The sequence below is a fragment of the Euleptes europaea genome, chromosome 1 (assembly GCF_029931775.1).
Source record: "Euleptes europaea isolate rEulEur1 chromosome 1, rEulEur1.hap1, whole genome shotgun sequence".
Lineage (NCBI taxonomy): Eukaryota > Metazoa > Chordata > Lepidosauria > Squamata > Sphaerodactylidae > Euleptes > Euleptes europaea.
Window position 1 is genome coordinate 83536413 of NC_079312.1, and position 17403 is coordinate 83553815.

General features: G+C 44.0%; 1 protein-coding gene across 1 annotated transcript in view; it reads right to left on the bottom strand.

The window, feature by feature from the left end:
• Positions 1 to 2328: 2328 nt before the first annotated feature.
• LARP1 (La ribonucleoprotein 1, translational regulator) overlaps positions 2329 to 17403 on the bottom strand; it is a 97934-nt gene continuing 82859 nt past the window's right edge. The window contains exons 8-19 of the mRNA XM_056858261.1: positions 17253 to 17397; positions 16760 to 16934; positions 15687 to 15856; positions 14351 to 14704; positions 11573 to 11696; positions 9752 to 9957; positions 9473 to 9579; positions 8998 to 9149; positions 8326 to 8470; positions 7481 to 7590; positions 6703 to 6830; positions 2329 to 2706 (exon numbers count right to left, since the gene is read on the bottom strand). Coding sequence (XP_056714239.1) covers positions 2461 to 2706; positions 6703 to 6830; positions 7481 to 7590; positions 8326 to 8470; positions 8998 to 9149; positions 9473 to 9579; positions 9752 to 9957; positions 11573 to 11696; positions 14351 to 14704; positions 15687 to 15856; positions 16760 to 16934; positions 17253 to 17397 — 2062 coding nt within the window. The 3' untranslated portion in view covers positions 2329 to 2460. The remainder of the gene's footprint in view (positions 2707 to 6702; positions 6831 to 7480; positions 7591 to 8325; positions 8471 to 8997; positions 9150 to 9472; positions 9580 to 9751; positions 9958 to 11572; positions 11697 to 14350; positions 14705 to 15686; positions 15857 to 16759; positions 16935 to 17252; positions 17398 to 17403) is intronic.

Genomic DNA, 17403 nt, shown 5'->3' on the forward strand with positions numbered 1-17403 from the left:
TTCACTGCTGTGGGCCTCAGGGCCACGCTCTTGGCAGCTTTTAATATACTGCAAGCATGCCTGGAACATAAACTCCAAAAACATGGCATCCTTAAGACAGCTCTCCCCCGCCCCACCTCACACACTGGGCTTGGATCCAAAAAAAGCACAACTCCTGCTTTAGCTCACCCAAGGGTTCTCTGCCCCTCCCCCGCCTAGCAACAGCTTCAACACACCTCCCAAAGGTTGTGGGACCCCTGGGGGAGTGAAAAGGCTGCAGCTACATGAAATATGCAACACACTACCTACATGCACCCGGAAGTGCCTGCTACCCATAATCCATGGGAGAAGCTGGAGCCAAGCCGTGGTGTACAGGACAACATAAATGATATTGTACCCCCCCTTTTGCATCCATTGTTGTATCCCTTTTAAGACTCTCAAGTGAAAAGCTGGGGCAGCACAATGACCAAGTAACCTCAGATCTCCCTTCCACTGAATTCTCTGGCTTACAGAACCTGGGACAGGACACAAGGGGAGGTACAAAATGCAGAGGGTGGGGGGAACAAAGCGGATTGCTAGAAACTGGTTGCCTCTATGCAGATGCGTCCATCTTCTCAGATGTTTACTCCTATGGCTCCAATACCAGCTGCTTGTTAAGATATTAAGAGCTACATGTGTGCACACTGTGAATAGTTTCAGGCTTCATTCCAACTGTTAACCCAAGCAAAAACAAGCAAGGTGTTTTCTATCCAGTCCTACTACACTAAGTGGAGGGACATAGTTCCAACACATGAAGTGATCCTCTCATGATGCAAGACAGTCAAGGAGTCTGTAGCTAAAGAAGAGTCTAAGCAGCTGAGCCCTCCTTGGCTACAAGGTCAACCCAGGGAAGGAAGGAAAGGCTAGCATGCCATTTGTAAAAAGCAGCTACAGAAAGGGAAGCCTGCACAGGAAAGTTAACACTTAGCAAGCTGCCTGATTTGGAAGCTACCACCACACACAAAAATCCACCTTGTTTGCTTTAAAGCTGATTTCTTGGCGTACGCGTTCTTCAACCACATATGTCAAGAGCAATAATATGCCCCTGCAGATCCTCGTGTGAGAAATACCCATTCCTGGCACATCTGCCTGCCTGCCCGCCCTGGGAAAGGGAGAGTTCATGAGATGAACAGGCTAGTTCCTGGCCTCTCCCGGTGGGAAAAAGGAGGGAAATGGCAGTGCACCTGAAGGTCTGAGTGAGGCAATAAGCACGTGTAGTTGCTGCATCAGGAAGGGCACCGGAACAGCTGACACATTTACATCGGCATCAACTACAACTACAGCAAAGTCTTAGAATGAAGTGCCCCAGTTCACCCTGCTCCAGAGGGAAACGGTCCACGTGGTTCGAACCAACATTCATCCAGAGGTCAAGAGAGTACTGTTCCACAGTCAATGCCAAGCACAGCCAGGTCAGAGGGGAAATCTTCAGCTATTCCAGGCATGAGTCACCGGACTGGGACACAGCAGAGACCATCACACCCCGGCTGAATCCCAAAAAGATACCATGCTCCAAACTTGCTCAGAGAAGTCAGGTAGGCCTCCAAGTTCCCAACTCCACAATAAGGCAACTTATTTTCAAGGAAGGAAGCAAAAAAAAGTTTTAAAAAAAACAAACAAGTTTTTTTTGTTTTTTGTGTGTGTTTTGTTTTTGTTTTTAAGAGAAAGCTCTTTCAGTGAAGTCTCAGAAAGAGAGTAGAATTCTTATGTGAAGGGAGACAATGTGCGAGTTTATGTTCTACCCATCACACAAAAGGAACTGAGCAAGCCCAAGGGGAGGTGGGCCTGCGTTTGGCCAAGGTCCTTTGGTTGACTTCCAGTAGCGAGTCTATGATGGAAAGTGTGAGCCGCCATGGAAGGGAGCCATACCAGAGGTGACACAGGTGGCGGGGGACGGCGGCAAAGGGACTCCTTGTGCATTGCCGTATCTGGACTGCGAGGAGCCTGCTGGGCTTGGAAAGCCAAAACAAGGCTTGTTTGTTTCCAAGTGGAACTTCCATTGTTCTACCCGCCCCTCCTCCTTTCCAAGTGGGCTGCATAGTTGATCAGTGTTCAGTGGGATGAGGAGGAGCTGGATCACGTGGCTGCACGATGCAGAATTGTTTTGGTTAATCCCAACAAACTTCTTCTATCAATAATTTAAAACTTGATATATATATAATATATATATATATATATTTATATTTATAAAAAAATCTCCCGCTTCCCAACCCTACCCCTGAAAGGCGATAAGACATGAAAATGTGGGGATCTGGCTCCTACCAATGACTTAATCACAGCGAGGGAAAAAGATGCTTTCAACTTGGATCATCTGGTTTCTCCAGCCAACAAGGGAAATCATGTGCATTGTAGTCCCCACCTCCCGCAAGCAGCCTAGTCTTGAACACCCACATTCCAACTCCTTTTCTGTCCCTGCCCTCCTTTCCATCAGATGTTCTGGTGTGTCTATTTCCCCATTGTTTGAGTTTCCACAGTGGTTGTGGAAACAGCATGTGGCTGGCTCAGGTTTTTGGCATCCTCTTGCACAGGCTGACTAGACGAGGTGGGGGCTTGGCTAGATGAAGCAGGGGCTTGATTGGAGGGGGTCTGGCTGACTGATTTGCTGGAAGACTGGGATGGATATCGCTTCCTTCCGTCTACTCCCAATGCTGATGGATATCTCTTCTGGCCACCTTCTTCTCCTATAGGGGGCTGAAATAAAAAAACATCACCTGAATTACACTGCACTTCTTAAGCATCTCTAATTCTGAGGCACATCTCACATCTTTTTATCTTTGTATGACACTACCTCCAGATCCTGCCTGTGGATGAAATGAGACCTTGAACTTCTATATGTGCTTTCAATTATGCCTTATAACTACTAGAGTACAAACTGTAGCAGCCAATAGGTCTCTGATTATTTCCCAACCAGATTCAACAGAAGAAATGCATAGGGAAAGGTAAGAGAGATAAAGAAAAACAGCAGATATGGAAATTAACAGGACAAAAGGTGGAAGCCAGCAGTGCTGGGCTACCAATGCTCTCACTATGAATCTGTAACTCTACCTACCATTTGCTGTTCTACATAAATCACTGTTTAGACGTGGGGCACTTAAGTTCAAATGAAACAGAAGTTGGCAGGGTTGCAAAGCATAGCACACAGTGGAAGTATGTTATGGGTTCCTTTTTTAAAAAGTGTGAACAAAGCCCGCAAATGAATGTCTTTAATCAGAAATTGGGTGTTGCCTATAAATTGGTGACCTCTAAACTTCAGGTTTTATTGGATGAAATGGATTATTTGAATCCAGATCGCTGTGGCCTGATTTGGTTCTGAAACATGGGCACTTTGGTTGGACAGGGGGAGTACAAAGAGATGCGATGGCCCGGAGGGGAAAATTGGGGGTAGCCCCCCAGGTTTTCCCCTGGGGCTTTCTTAATGAAAAAATCTGGGAACGTTGGAAAGCACGGGGGGAAAACCAGCTGTAAAATACTTTGTCATTAAAGATTGATTACAGCGATAAACAATCACGATAATTTAAAATTTTGGTTCTTATTTAATATGGGCCTCGGGGTTACTTCTAGTGTACGATGTCATATCCTCCCCAAACGAGTGGGAAAATTATTTTGAAAATGTTTTTGGTAATGTACTTTGTCTTTTGAAATGAGTGAAATGCTTTTTAAAGACAGTTTTACTCACTCAAAATGCGTAATATGAAGATTTTATGTAAGACATACAGCATTGTAGAATGACAGCACTGCTGTGTATACTGTAGAGATATATTCTCAGGAAGATAGGTTTTGGTGTATCTGATTGGCCACTTTATAAAACAGGCTGCTGGACTAGATAGACCACTGTTCCCACAACCCATCAAGACTGCTCTTATGTTCTGGCAAGCTAGGAGACTGAGAGTAATGGAGGTGGGACAGATGAGCAACTTGAAAATCCACACCCCACTCACTAAAATCTCCCCTCTCCAATATTTTCTAGGCTTACCCTCTTCTTCATCAACACCTTTATTTTCAGTCATCATAAAGCTGTTCTTTTGGGGGGGGGGTAGTTAATTGGCCACACTCACAGCAACTTCCAGACAGGACTATTTTAAAACAGGAGGTTGCCTTTGAAAAGTTCCCTGAAAGCTTCTATTGACTTGCAATGTTGCCCAGTTGACTATGGGGCAAGTTGCTTTACCACTCTCCTTCACTGGTTCCACTTCAATATTTGTTGCCAAGCCCAAATCAAAGTGCAGATTTTGACCTCAAACCCATAAACTGTTTGGAACCAAGACACCTGAAGGATTGCCTTTTGCAACACAAGTCCAGCCTGGAGGGCCTGTTTGGTGTGCTGCTGCCATCAGAGATTCTGTGGGTGGCCACAGGAAAGGGTCTTTTCAGAGGCTGTGCCTCCAGTATTATAGACCTTTTCTCTGTCTACCACCACCCCTTCTGATCTTTCCTCTTTCTTGGGCTTTTGGTTTAGTCAAATGGCACTGAGTTAGGCGAGGTCATCATGGTAGGCACAGGAAGTACCATCGAAAGTTGATAGGACAGACATTCCAATGCGTTGCCACCACCACAGGGGCATGCAATCGGACCAAGGTTCTCTAAAGTCACCAAATGCCCTACAATGGATCCTCATTAAAGGAATTAAAGTGTACTTATTCCAAAGAGTCCTGTACTGTTATTTTTCATCACTACCTCCCTGGGTTGGGAGTGGGTAATTTGCATCCTTCCTTGGATGTGGTAGCCATTTCTCAGGCTCCCTAAGAGACACTGAGTTAGGCGAGTCAGAGTAGTTAGGTTGGCTTTTTTACTGTTATTTGTGTCGATGCTGGATCTTGCAAAGCATTTCTTCTATTATTGTTTTTCTTTTTAAATTCCAATTAATGGGGAGGTTGTTTTGTCTCCTTGTATGTTTTCATGATTTAAAAACATTTTAACTGACCATTTATTATGCTATTAAGTGCTTTGAGGATATTTTTTATAACAAAAAGGTAATTTTATTAATTTAGTACATTTTTATCCCAACCTTCCTCCAAGGGGAGCTCAGTGTGGCATCCATCAGCCCCCAACCTTCCTCCATTTTACCCTAACAAGAATCAAGTTAGGCTGAAAAGGACTGGGCTAAGGTTATCCTGCTTTATGGCAGGGATAGGATTCATACCCACATCTTCCAATACTCGTGGAACAGACTGGCTGGTGATATGCACCAAGGCATTTAAATACCTAGAATGGAAAATTACCAAAGGAAGTGATCAGGTTTCTTTGGAGATAATGGCCTGACATTATGTTAATGGCCTTATATCACAGGTAGTTCAAATTCCTTGCGTCCAGTCATTGAAAGGAAACAAATGCTTAATGCAATACCTGACCTGTGCGTATTTGTGAATTGTTTCAAGCTAGAAGCTTGAAGGCCTGCAAAATCTAGTCACCTCTACCACCTTGGACAAAAGGCTAACATAACCTGGCCCTATTAATGCATGTGCTGATAACATTCTTCTTCAATTTTTCTAATTTCTTCTAGTACAGTGACCTATGAAGACTGTTTAAAACTTCCTCTGGTTCAGAATGCAGATTTGGAATTTGTTAATTGGGACACTGAGGAATGAGTACGTTTCACAAGTGCCTAAAGATTGCTGGTTCCCAAATAAATTTGTTCAGTTGTTAAGATCTTCATCAGAGCCTTTGCTCTGGATGTCCCTACCTTCTGAGGTCTGGGTGACTGATTTAGAAACAAATGGTGGTTAACGATAATTGTTTCCCCAATCTGGCCCTCATCATGGCAAACTATGGTTAACACCAACTCCAGGGTGCAAGGCCATCAGGGCAAACCATATTCCCAATGGCCAGACCCACAGGGCAGGATCTAATGATGCATGTACAGAAAATTAATTGTATTTAACACAGCAATAGCTCAAGGGTTGCTGCAACAAATAGCACAATGGTACCATTTTAACAAAACAGTGCATGTTGAGCAACTGAATGTACAATTTATTTACATCATTTATGTCCCGTCTTTCTCCCCAATGAGGATCCAAAGAGGCTTATATAGTTCTCATCTCCTTACAAGTGCCCTGTGAGGTACATTAGGCTGAGAGTATATAACTGACCAGAGACCAACTAGCAAGCTTCCATGTCAGTGTGGGGATCTGAACCCAAGCCTTCCAGATCATAGTCTGACCCTAAACTCTACAGCAGACTGGATGTGACTTGACAGCAAAAACAACAACATGCCTTTAGTACACAGAAAAAACAGTGGGGCTATAACCACATTCACAAAACAAGCAGACAATAGAGAGTAATATCTGCTTGAACATGGACTGTTGCACAAGCAGAAATCTTCCATGGGATCCAAACAATGCTTTCATTCCCTCCTCTCCACAAAACTGTATCCTCTCATACAAAGGACGTGAAAGAACTTTAGGGTAGTTCCTGAAAGCATGGTAGCCATCATAAGCCTTTTATGTATGGTGGTTTCCCTTGCGGTCACCCCTCCCCCCCACACACACACTCCTTCGGGGCTTTGTTTTGATTATGCATGCACTTCTCAACTGTCAGAGGTCACCTTGCTCTCCCTGCGCATCACACCCACGTTGGCTAAACAGCATCCAGAAAACGCAGGATGTGAAGGTCCGAAAGTGCATGCATAATGTATATGTCACAAACACCTTGTTGAGTGCCACCTACACACAACCAGTTACTTGTACTCACATCCACTCTGAAGTCTTCAAGGCGCCGGAATTTGCTGAGGTATTCTTGCAGTTTGCTGTCAATGTCCAAGTTTTTGGCTTTGGAATATTTTAAGAAGGCCCAAAACTTTTCAAGCCCATACAGTTGCCCTATTATGTTGAACAAAAAGACCCAGCATTAATGCTCACAAAAGGGCATTACAGAAAAACTAAAAACAACTATAAGAACACATTCTGCCAATCTACTATCCAGATGTCATAGCCACCAATGAAAAGCATGTTCTGGAGGCTACAAGTTACAAGGAGAATAAGCCAGCCCTCTGTTGAAAGGAAAGGTACATAAAAGCACAACACTATGGACAATTTTACCCTGACCTGGATAGCCCAATCTCGCCAGATCTTGCAAGTTAAGCAGTGTTGGCCCTGGTCATTGTTTGGATGGGATACCACCAAGGAATAGTAGGGTTGCTATGCAGCAGCAATGGCAAACCACCTCTGAACATCTCTTGCCTTGAAAACCCTACAGGGTTGCCATAAGTCGGCTGAGACTTGATGGCAAAAGGGGGGGGGCAACTTTGGTTCTACAAGGAAGAGGTGGCTCCAACACACCTTCAGGCTCATGTTCAAAATCCCTTAGTGCAGGCCACGTGGGATTTTATTTTAAAACATGCAGTGTGACTTTTAGGTTGAAGATGGGACGGATGATCCCAGGTACCACTATGCACAATTCACTGCCGCCAGACAAGACTCATGAAGAAACCCCTAGGATAGACAGTATGGGACCCGTGGCCACCACTTACCAGCTTCATAATCTTTTACAGTTTCTTCTTGAAAGTCCTTAAATATGTCAGGCCGGAATTTTTTCTCCAGCCCATAGCTGTAGTATCTAAAAAGGCACTCCAGTCCATACCTGCAAGATCATGACACACCCCTCATTATTAGTTCCTCAGGATACAATTCAGATGCAAGGCTGCACGGGAACATTCCCCTAAAGAATCACACTCTTCTGTGTCACCAGGCACCAGGAAAGGGCAAATGTCCAAGGCTACCCTGAAATCCCCAACCCAAAAGGCCAACCATCCTGCTATAAATCTAGTCTATGACTCTCTCCATGCATGGTTCTTAGGGTTGCCCTCTCTGGGGGTTTGCAAATTGCTGGAGATTTTGGAGTGGAGCCTGGGAAGGGTGGGCTTTGGGGTGGGAGGGGCCCCAGAGGGGTTTAATGCCATAGAATACACCCTCCAAAGCAGCCATGTTCTTCAGGGAAACTGATCCCAGCAGTCTGGAGATGAATTGTAATTCCAGTTCTCCAGGCCCCACCTGGAGGTTGGCGACCCTGATTCCTGAGGGCCCAATGCCTACAAAAGCACAATGCTTCCCTTGCAACTGCACTTTAAAGATCACATTCTTTGGACGTTAGTGGCAAAACTTGCATTCTTTTCCTTCCTCTGCTCTTAACACACCACCTAAGACGCCACATGTATCCCCTTCCCAACACCACCAACAATTTCCTCACTGACAGCCATCTCAGTGTCCTTCTCTCTTACTCATCTAAAGTTTCTTTCAAGCTCATCCTCCATTCCTTGTCTCAGTCTTTAAACAATCCGTTACTTGGCAGTGATACACTGAAGGTACCCGGGCCTACCTGTACCCTTCTTTTGCATCTTCCAAGGCCAGCTGCTTGAACTCCTCATACATTTTTTTATTAAAGTGATCACGAAGAAAGAACGACCAGAATCTGAACAGCGTGTTCATTTCCTGGGACTGACCAATGCCCAGACGCTTCCGTTCTGTTCAGGAAAAGGAGGCAAACTGTAAGACCCAAGAGATCCATGGAATTTTCCAAAAGGGAAATTTTACCTATCACATACCTTACACAGTATACACAAAATAAAACATTCACTCAGTCATGGAGGTGGGGGGCACTGTCAAAGGAGAAACTCACTCTCTTGTTCAGGGCATTACAAAAACTAAGACGACACAGGAAGCTAGATGTTTGTCCTGCCTTCAAAGTCTGATGGTAGGATTCAGTTCATCAGGATATCCTCCATATGAGAATCAGCATTCACAGAAAGGCCCACATGCCATTTCCTTAGGCTTATGAATTTGCACATTTTTATTCTGCCCTTCCTCCAATGAGCTCAGAGCAGCATACTTGGTTCTCCCTTCCTCCTCTTATTCCTTAGGAAATAACGTCCCCAATATTTTACCATCCTGTGGCAACCAGGAATAGCCTGGCTTTCAGATTCATGGAAAGCTGTCCACATCAGTCAAGAAAAGCCAAGTACACGACTTTGGCTGTGTGTATCAGACTCACCATTAAGGCAGCGCCGGCGATATTTGTGGTAGACGTGTTGTGTGAAACCATTCTCCTTAAGGAGTTCGTGGGAGGGGTGCTGGAACTTGGGCAATGACTGTGGAGTGCACCCATAGCTGCCAACGGCTGGGGTGCCTTCTGAAGGGCTGGAACTGCGCAAAATGAAGCACCGTCAGTAAAGCCATTGGCAACGTAGCTCAAATACTGCTGGCGTTTTCCGAAAGGATCAACAAGAGGATCAAAGGATTAACAAAAGGATCAAAGAGGGATCTTTTCTAGTTACAGGCACTTTTGTGGCCAAGTACTAAAAGATGATGAAAAGTTCTTAAGTGTAGGCTAACATCAAGAAATGGAGCAACAAGCCCAGCCCACTTAGTGAGGACACCATGGATTCAGGCACGTAACTGTGCTTTCTAGGATCCAGTGTACCTTTAATCCCCCACCCCACCCAATCTTTATCTCTGCTTTTTGGTACCTGATGGATGCGGTTCGAGGTCTATGTTCTCGGGAATCCATCACCCAACCAACATGGCATTCCATTGGAGGATTCGAACTATGCCGTGTCTTCCTCTTCCGGGGTGTCTGCAAGAAGCAGGGGCTCAAATAAAAAAATTCTGCTTTTCGAAGGTTGACATCTCCCAGATCCCGTAAATCAGCACAGACCAAAAAAGTCGTCACAACCCCCACCCCACCCCGGGTAAATATCATCACATCTATGTACATACAGGGCAAGCCTCTGGTATGTAGGCCTTACCTTGGCATCTATCAACCTGCCTTCTTTAACCACTGGGTAAAACCGGGGCGTCTGCGTTGGGTCTTTCAGCTGAGGTGTTCGAGGGGTTCGTGGAGTCCTGGCATTGCGGTAGTTTGGGGATTCTGGCACAGTTGTTGGCAAAGATCGGGCAATGGTTGAAGGCTCTGGCACACCAAAGAGCTTATTGGCCAGTGCATCCGTAGGAACTAAAGGATGAAAACAGTTGCTACAAATTATAAACTTCAATTCTTCTGCTTTTAACAGCATTAAGTCTTCCAGCACCAAAATCCATTTCTTTCCAAATCCCCACCAAGTGGCATCTCCAAGAGAGAGAAAAGCTGATAGTAACCGCTTCTACTTATTTTTTTTTTTCAATCATGACCCTCCTCCTAAAAACCCAGTAGAAAAAACTGAAAAATTTGGGAGGACAACCCCTTGGACTCTCAGAAAAAATTCCTATGGAAAACTGGGAAATTTGGGGAGCACTAAAAACTCTTTAGGAATCAGTGACAGGGTTTTGTTCACTCAAAATGTGTACCATGAATAATTTTATGTAAGACAACCAACCATAGTAGATATGTAAAGTGTTTTACATTGCTTTGAAGATTGTAGACAAATTCAGTATGTTTTCAAAAATACGTTTTATTACTTAAATGAGAATGATTTTGGAAATAATTCATATCATGTGTTTAATGATAAATTATTGAAGAATTCAGTGCTTTCAACATTATAAAGATTAATTTTATGCAGCCAGCGTGGTATAGTGGTTAAAGTGTCAGACTAAGATCTGGGAGACCCAGGTTCGAATCCCCACTCTGCCATGGCAGCTTGCTGGGTGGCCTTGGGCCCATCACACACTCTCAGCCTAACCTACCCCACAGGGTTGTTGTGAGGATAAAACAGAGGAGAGCAGAATGATGTTTCCTGCTTTGAGTCCCCACTGGGGAGAAAAACAGGATATAAATAAAGTAAATAAAATATATTAACTTGATATCCAAATATATTTGTATAGTCACTCATTGTGATTATGAGACTGTTTCTGTCCAAATAATACACTTTTTTTAAACTACAAAATTTATTCTTTAATTTCAATTTTTATTTTATTTTTCCTACCTCTCAGATGGCAAAAATTAAGATACAAGTTCTAAAGTAGCACAGGGTACAAACGCTTGCAGTTCTCTCACTCTCTCTAGTATTGAGTATATCTGTTTGCAGAAAACTAAGACAGTTATACTTTTAATTCCATAAATATTTCAATCAGCACAATTCTATATACTAAGTAATTATAAATGTGCATTTTATGATGATAATGTAGGAAACTGGATTTTCCGGGGGGGATGGGGGTTGACAACACATTTTTCTCCATTGCATCAATTTTCTAGAAACTTTACATATCTGCGTCCACCATGGTAAACAGGGTTCTCCTCTCCATTTTATCCTTAGAACCGTCTGAACTAAATTCAGTTGAAAGAGTAGGACTTGGAGAAAGATCACCTAGTGAGTTTAATAATGGGCAGGGCAGGGATTTGAAGCTGGGCCTCCTTGGCTAAGTCCTTCGCACAGAACATTAGGCAACATTGTCTTTCTATGTAGGTTTTAAAAAACAAAATCACAATTGAGAGTTACCTTATAGATAAGTAGGAAGCTAAGCTGGCAGCTAGAAATACATTTCCAATGTTTATCATAAAAGGTAAATAAACTGGAAAAGTGGAGAAATGTATGTTGAATGAAAACAGGTGTCCAATGGCTGGGAATCTCTGTCCAGAGCCAGAAAGAGTTTCAAGACCCAAATAGCACGCTGCAGCGGATTTGACCCCCTACCTTGCTGGAACCTGGGTGGACCAGGTGGGACTTCCTGATTTGGGTCCACAGGAGGTTCTGGGGTCAGAGTATCAAACTGCTCTCGGCTTATCATATTCACCTTCTTGAAATTCTCAACTTCTTGCTGCAGTTGAAAGAAAAACGTGAATATAAAAATTAAATACTTTCAACCAGACGGCAGGGCAAAGAATGACCAAAGCACGCAATACATTAAAAGTGAAGTTCTGGCTTAAGGAATACTGCCTTTCCCATTTTATACGGATTTTAAATAAAACAATACATTATAGCTACCATCTAATACCAAGCTCTGTGATGTGAAGTCTACATACAAAATATTCTCTGTTCTGCTTTGGTGGTATTTGACATACATACTGAAAATTACAACACTCTGTAACACGTAAACCTCAGCTGGCACACATTCTGAACTGATATAGGACTTCCTCAGCTCTGGTTGTTCTGATTGTCTGGGCTAGAAACAAGGCAATACAATCAGAACTGAGTTATCCTCTGGATGACCAAAACACTGGCCATAAATGGCCAAGAGGAATGTATGCCTGAAGATTACACCTCTCCACATTGGAGGAGCCAGCGTGGTGTAGTGGTTAAGAGTGGTGGTTTGGAGCGGTGTACTCAGATCTGGAGAACCGGGTTTGATTCCCCACTTCTCCACATGAGCGGCAGAGGTTAATCTGGTGAACTGGATTTGTTTCCCCACTCTACACACAAAGGCAGCTGGGTGACCTTGGGCTAGTCACAGCTCTGTTAGAGCTTTCTCAGCCTTACCCACCTCACAGGGTGTCTGTTGTGGGGAGGGGAAGGCAAGGTGATCGTAAGCCAGTTTGAGTCTCCCTTAAGTGGTAGAGAAAGTCGACATATAAAAACCAACTCCTCCTTCTTGAAGCACACTAGGTTCTAGTTCCAACACTGTCAAAAATCCACATGCCAATTCATTTTGATTCCATCGTGAAATGTAATGAAACAACCCTTCCCCTCCCCGCCTCATTCAAAGCTCCTTTAGCTGAAAATACACACTTCTGCCACAGAATATGCACTTCATCAACCAGGACGCAACAAGAAGGTGTGCTCAGAAAGTGCCTATGGGCACTTTAAAGACAATATCTAGAACAAGTAATTCAAGGCTACTCTATGCTGTGGCAGTGCCACAGGAACATGATACAGTTCATTCAGAAGTATAGTTTGCATATGGGCACCTTAGTAAGGACTTTCACACAGTTATTTCAAATGACAACTGAAGGAAAGTCATTCAGTGACAGGAAATTTTTCCACTATGCTCATGAAGCCTCTGCTGTGATAGTTTCTCTCCAACAAGTCAGCATATAATTTATGAAAATCCATCTCCTTAGCTGGAACACCTTTCTATACAGTGTCTGCTCTTTCAGGTAAAGAGTTGATGGATCAGATACTGTACACCTGCAGGCATTACAACAACTTTAGCTACCCATCTCAGACATTTGCCACCAGATTGCCCACATCTAGCCTTAGTAAGCACCGCAATGCAAGACCTGAATCTGTGTTTAGCAGCTGGTCTTTGCATGCCTTCAAGCACTGCAAAAGCTCCCACGTTTTTTGCATATGCTCAGACCCTTACCAAAAATATTACAGAGTTTAGGGCCCTGAACCGATCCCACAGTTATGAGCTCAAATTAAGCTCTATTGACTATGATGTAGGGCACAGAAGAGGTGTCAGGGAGTCAGAGGACCAAAACCCTCATGAAGCAGGTAAAGTGTTTTCCACCAAAAAATTCTGCTTACTCAGATGCAGCACCCCTCTCTCCCGACCTTGTCATGCTCTATGACGCCCAGCTGCTAACTCAGAGTAAAGGAGTGGGCTGGTGCTGTGCCATGCAAAAGTCAGACCTTTTGTTTCAAGCCCTTGAAATGGCTCAATTTTTGAAGAGTTTTATGCAGGCCACGCTCCCTAAAACGCCTGATAATGTCCTGGAGGCTTGGGAAAGAAGGAACTGACAACCCATCTGACATTTTTTTTTGGGGGGGGGAGAGAAAGAGAAGACGAGTTAAATATGCTGTAACCATAGCACTAGCAGAACTGAGCAGAACATGCCTGTTTGTAACTTCGCAATATTGGAGAGCATGAGCTCTCTGCAGCATTATACAGAAAAATATCCTCCACAAGGAAAATCAGGTTTCCTAAATTCTAGCTATGTTTCAGCAACTGGCACAGCCCCTTTATACCTCTAGTTTTTTCCCTGCCCAGACAGGGATAAGCCTCTACATGCAACCTTAAGGGGTATGCACACAGGGCTTGGAACCATGCTCCAGCCAAAACGTGACAACCCAAGTGTGGAAAGATTTATGCGAACATGGGAAAAAAGTCCTGAACACAAGTGCTTTGGAGGAAGATGTTGCAGAAGGTGAAATCACCGAGGTCACAAAGGGTTACTTGACTGGTGTGTGGCTTTGATTCACCCTTTGATTTCTTGCTTTGCAGTCACACTATGGTTTCTCAACTGGACACTTTTTTTAACGTTGCTATTGCTGGTTTTAGCTTTTAATTTTTGTTGTTGTAGTAGTCCTATAGTGGATCTGTTTAGTTTTGTATTTTGTTTTCAATTTTATTTAGTGGTTACGGGTTGTTGTTTTATAAATGAATTGTATATTGTTGTGAAACTCCTCAGGCACGTATCTATGAAGCGACAGGACACAAATTTTTAAACAATAAATACACTCCCCTTGCCTACACCCAGCACAAATCAAACCTATTTCTGTTTGCACTAAAATAGTAGTTCTGGTTCTCACCTTTATCTGGGAGTACTCTGGCTCAAACTGCTCTGTCCACAGGTCCTGTTCATAGTAATAAAGTCCATCATTGATCACCTTGGCCAACTCTGAGCTCATCTTCGCCCTGGATGTGTGATTGCCTGTTCTATCTCCCCCTGGGTGCCGGCGCAGATAAGGGGGTGTCTGAGTCACAATCAAAATCTTGTTCACATCCCTGTCATCAATCTCATAGTCTGAATCCTCATCTGACCAATCAGTGAAGGTGTTTTTACGGCCATCCATCTGTTCCATTTCCTCATCAAACAGGAAGTCCAGTTCTTCAGGTTCATCCTGGTCCTTCTGCTTCTGAGGAATCTTGGATTCTTCCGGTTTCTGGAATTAAACAGTAAACACTGTAAAAACCAATGGGGGCACTGATCACAGGTCTGAAACTGCAAAAAACCAAATAGGGTCTGAAACTGCAAAAAACTTTCAGATGCCACAAGGTTTCTGGATGAGCCTCAAGGTAAACGTCAATGCCTAACAAACCAAGCATAATCTGACAAAAATGTGGTTTTAATATTGTGCAAACCAACATTTGCTGAGCCTCCAAGAGCTCATTCCTGAGCCTTGCAGCGGTCGGGGATGGCGTGGCCGAGGCACTGCCATGGCGCCTCCAAAGAGATTTCCTGGCCGCTGCAAGGCTTAAAACCCCCTTTTAAAAAACAAAAATGGGGGGGGGGAAGCCCCATTGAAAACAGTGATGCTGCGCCATGAAAACCTGGCGTAGCAACGCTGTTGCTGGAGGGGCAGTTCCCGGACTAGAGGGGCTCTGGAAGTGACTACTGACAGCTCTGCCCCTAGAACACCCCCCCACATGCCAGTGCTGCATTTCTCTTCTGAGAGTTAGGTCCCAGAGTGACTGCGGCATTGGAGGAATGGCATGCAGCTCCATGGTGCCCAGGCGCCGACAGAACTGCCCCCACCGCTGGCATAAGTGCCTCTTATTCCGTGATAAGAGGCTACTTACGCTGGTGGGGGGGTCACGCTGCCTCCAGAGAACTTTCAGCCCCCCGCCTCAGGAATGCACTGCAAGAAACATACGAGCAGAAACCTTGCACTGATGTGAAATCACACCACAAATGGGCCAATTGACTACTATTTCTGACAAGACAGCAGCGTTTTGATTCTTCACAAATACTGCAATGGATCATACTCCCACCTAGCATTCTTAATACAGCCCAGGTTTAAGACAAAAAAAAAGAAGACCATTAATTACCTAGAAACTTCAGATTTTTTGACCAGCACTAAACATTACGTCCATTTGAAAGTCTGGCCTAATTGAGAATGGCAGACAACGTAATTCACCATCTACCTTGGGTCTGGCCGGGGAAGGCCTAGGCCTCTTCTTCACCTCAATCCACGTCTCCGAGTCCAAGTCTGGCAGGCTGGCAGAAAGACCCTTGGGCATTGTCTTCAGATTACTAACTTCCTCTGTTTTGGTTGGCACAGGACTGGCAGAGCGGGGAGACCCAGGTGCAGATTCTGCAACATGTATTTCAGTAAAACGTAAACCTTTGACACATGTAGGCAAGTACCCTTTGCGGGTGCTAAGAAAGGTTAGCTTCATACAGTGAATAGCACATATCTGGCTAGCAGAGCAACATGCTCCTAGGTAGAGATGTTCCCCCTCTCCCGAAGCCACGTGCATGTTTTAATAGCAATTAATGTGCATTAATTTGTTAAGTACAAACTATAAGTATCCTGTTAGCTTTCCATAGCGTTTCATTTTTAGGGGGAAAAAGAGAACTGGTTCATTAAGAGTTTCAGACATGTTTCACTTCTATCAGCTGAGTCTTCTACTTCCTGGCAACCAAGGACTCTAGAAATACACCAAGAAAATCCAGTAACCTGACAGCCACACACTCACAAATTGGAGTGTGGGACTTTCCAGAGTTAGGATCCCAGGACTAGAAGCTTTCAAACCCACCACGCATTTGAAGTCTTTCTTCTAAACAGTCTGCTACCTGCTGCACTGAGATTACCCACCATCTGCCCCACTGGATGGTGACAAGTAGGGAGAACCAACCATTTTTAATGCTGTGAAATAGCAGATGTTCATGGTGAAGGATAACAAGTTGCCCTGTTCAGTAAGTGCTATACATCACACAGTGCAACATTATTGCATCATAACAACATTCATAAAAAGAATGTTCAGATGTCAACTGAGTGAAGAAGGCATGATATGTCCACAAAAAACCTTTTGGAGGAGGCCAGGGACTGGACAGAACGGTGCAGACACTACTTTCAATTTTGGAACACTGTTGTGGTACCATTCCCAAACATTGGAAAGGACAATGGATTTCCTGCCCCCCAAACTCAGTAACAAAATACGTTATTGAACAGAAGAGCAAGTGATTCACACATATCTCCTACATCAGTACTGACCTGTCTCCTTTTGGAAGCTCTGTCTGGGCACAAACTCTGGGCAATTGATGAGCTGGGAGAAGTCAGTTTGTGTATAGTCTGTCATGGGAGGTCCAGGTAAAGGCCATTTCTCTGGTTCTTCCTTTCTCCTGATCTTCTGATCCACAATCTCTACCACTTTGCTGTCCTTCAGTGCCTGGAAAGAAAAGCTCTTACTGTCAACATCAGTGTACTGAAGCAGGGCCTGGTGTTCCGCCACAACTACTGTGCAGCAGAGATTTATTATATGCCACAGACATGTGTGTTGTGCCCTTAGTAAAAGAGGTGGGGAAGGGAATAAGTAGAGAAAACTAAATGCAAAGTAGTAAAACAACTTTTTCTACTGACTAACATTTAAGTTTTCTTTTCTCTGGAAGATAAAATAATGAACGATGCATCACCAAGGGATCATATTAAGACAAGCCCAAACTGAACCTAAAAGAGATCCATAAGAGCATATTCAATAATCTCTTACCTTAATGATAAGGCCAACATCTGTAGTCAAGGCCTGTACTCGATGGAAACTGGCAATGAGGGTGATAGGAAGGAAACCTTCTGTGTCCATCTTCCGCCTCAGGAAAAAGTCTCGTTCCAGGTTGTCCACACTGAAGTAGTATTCTCTAAAT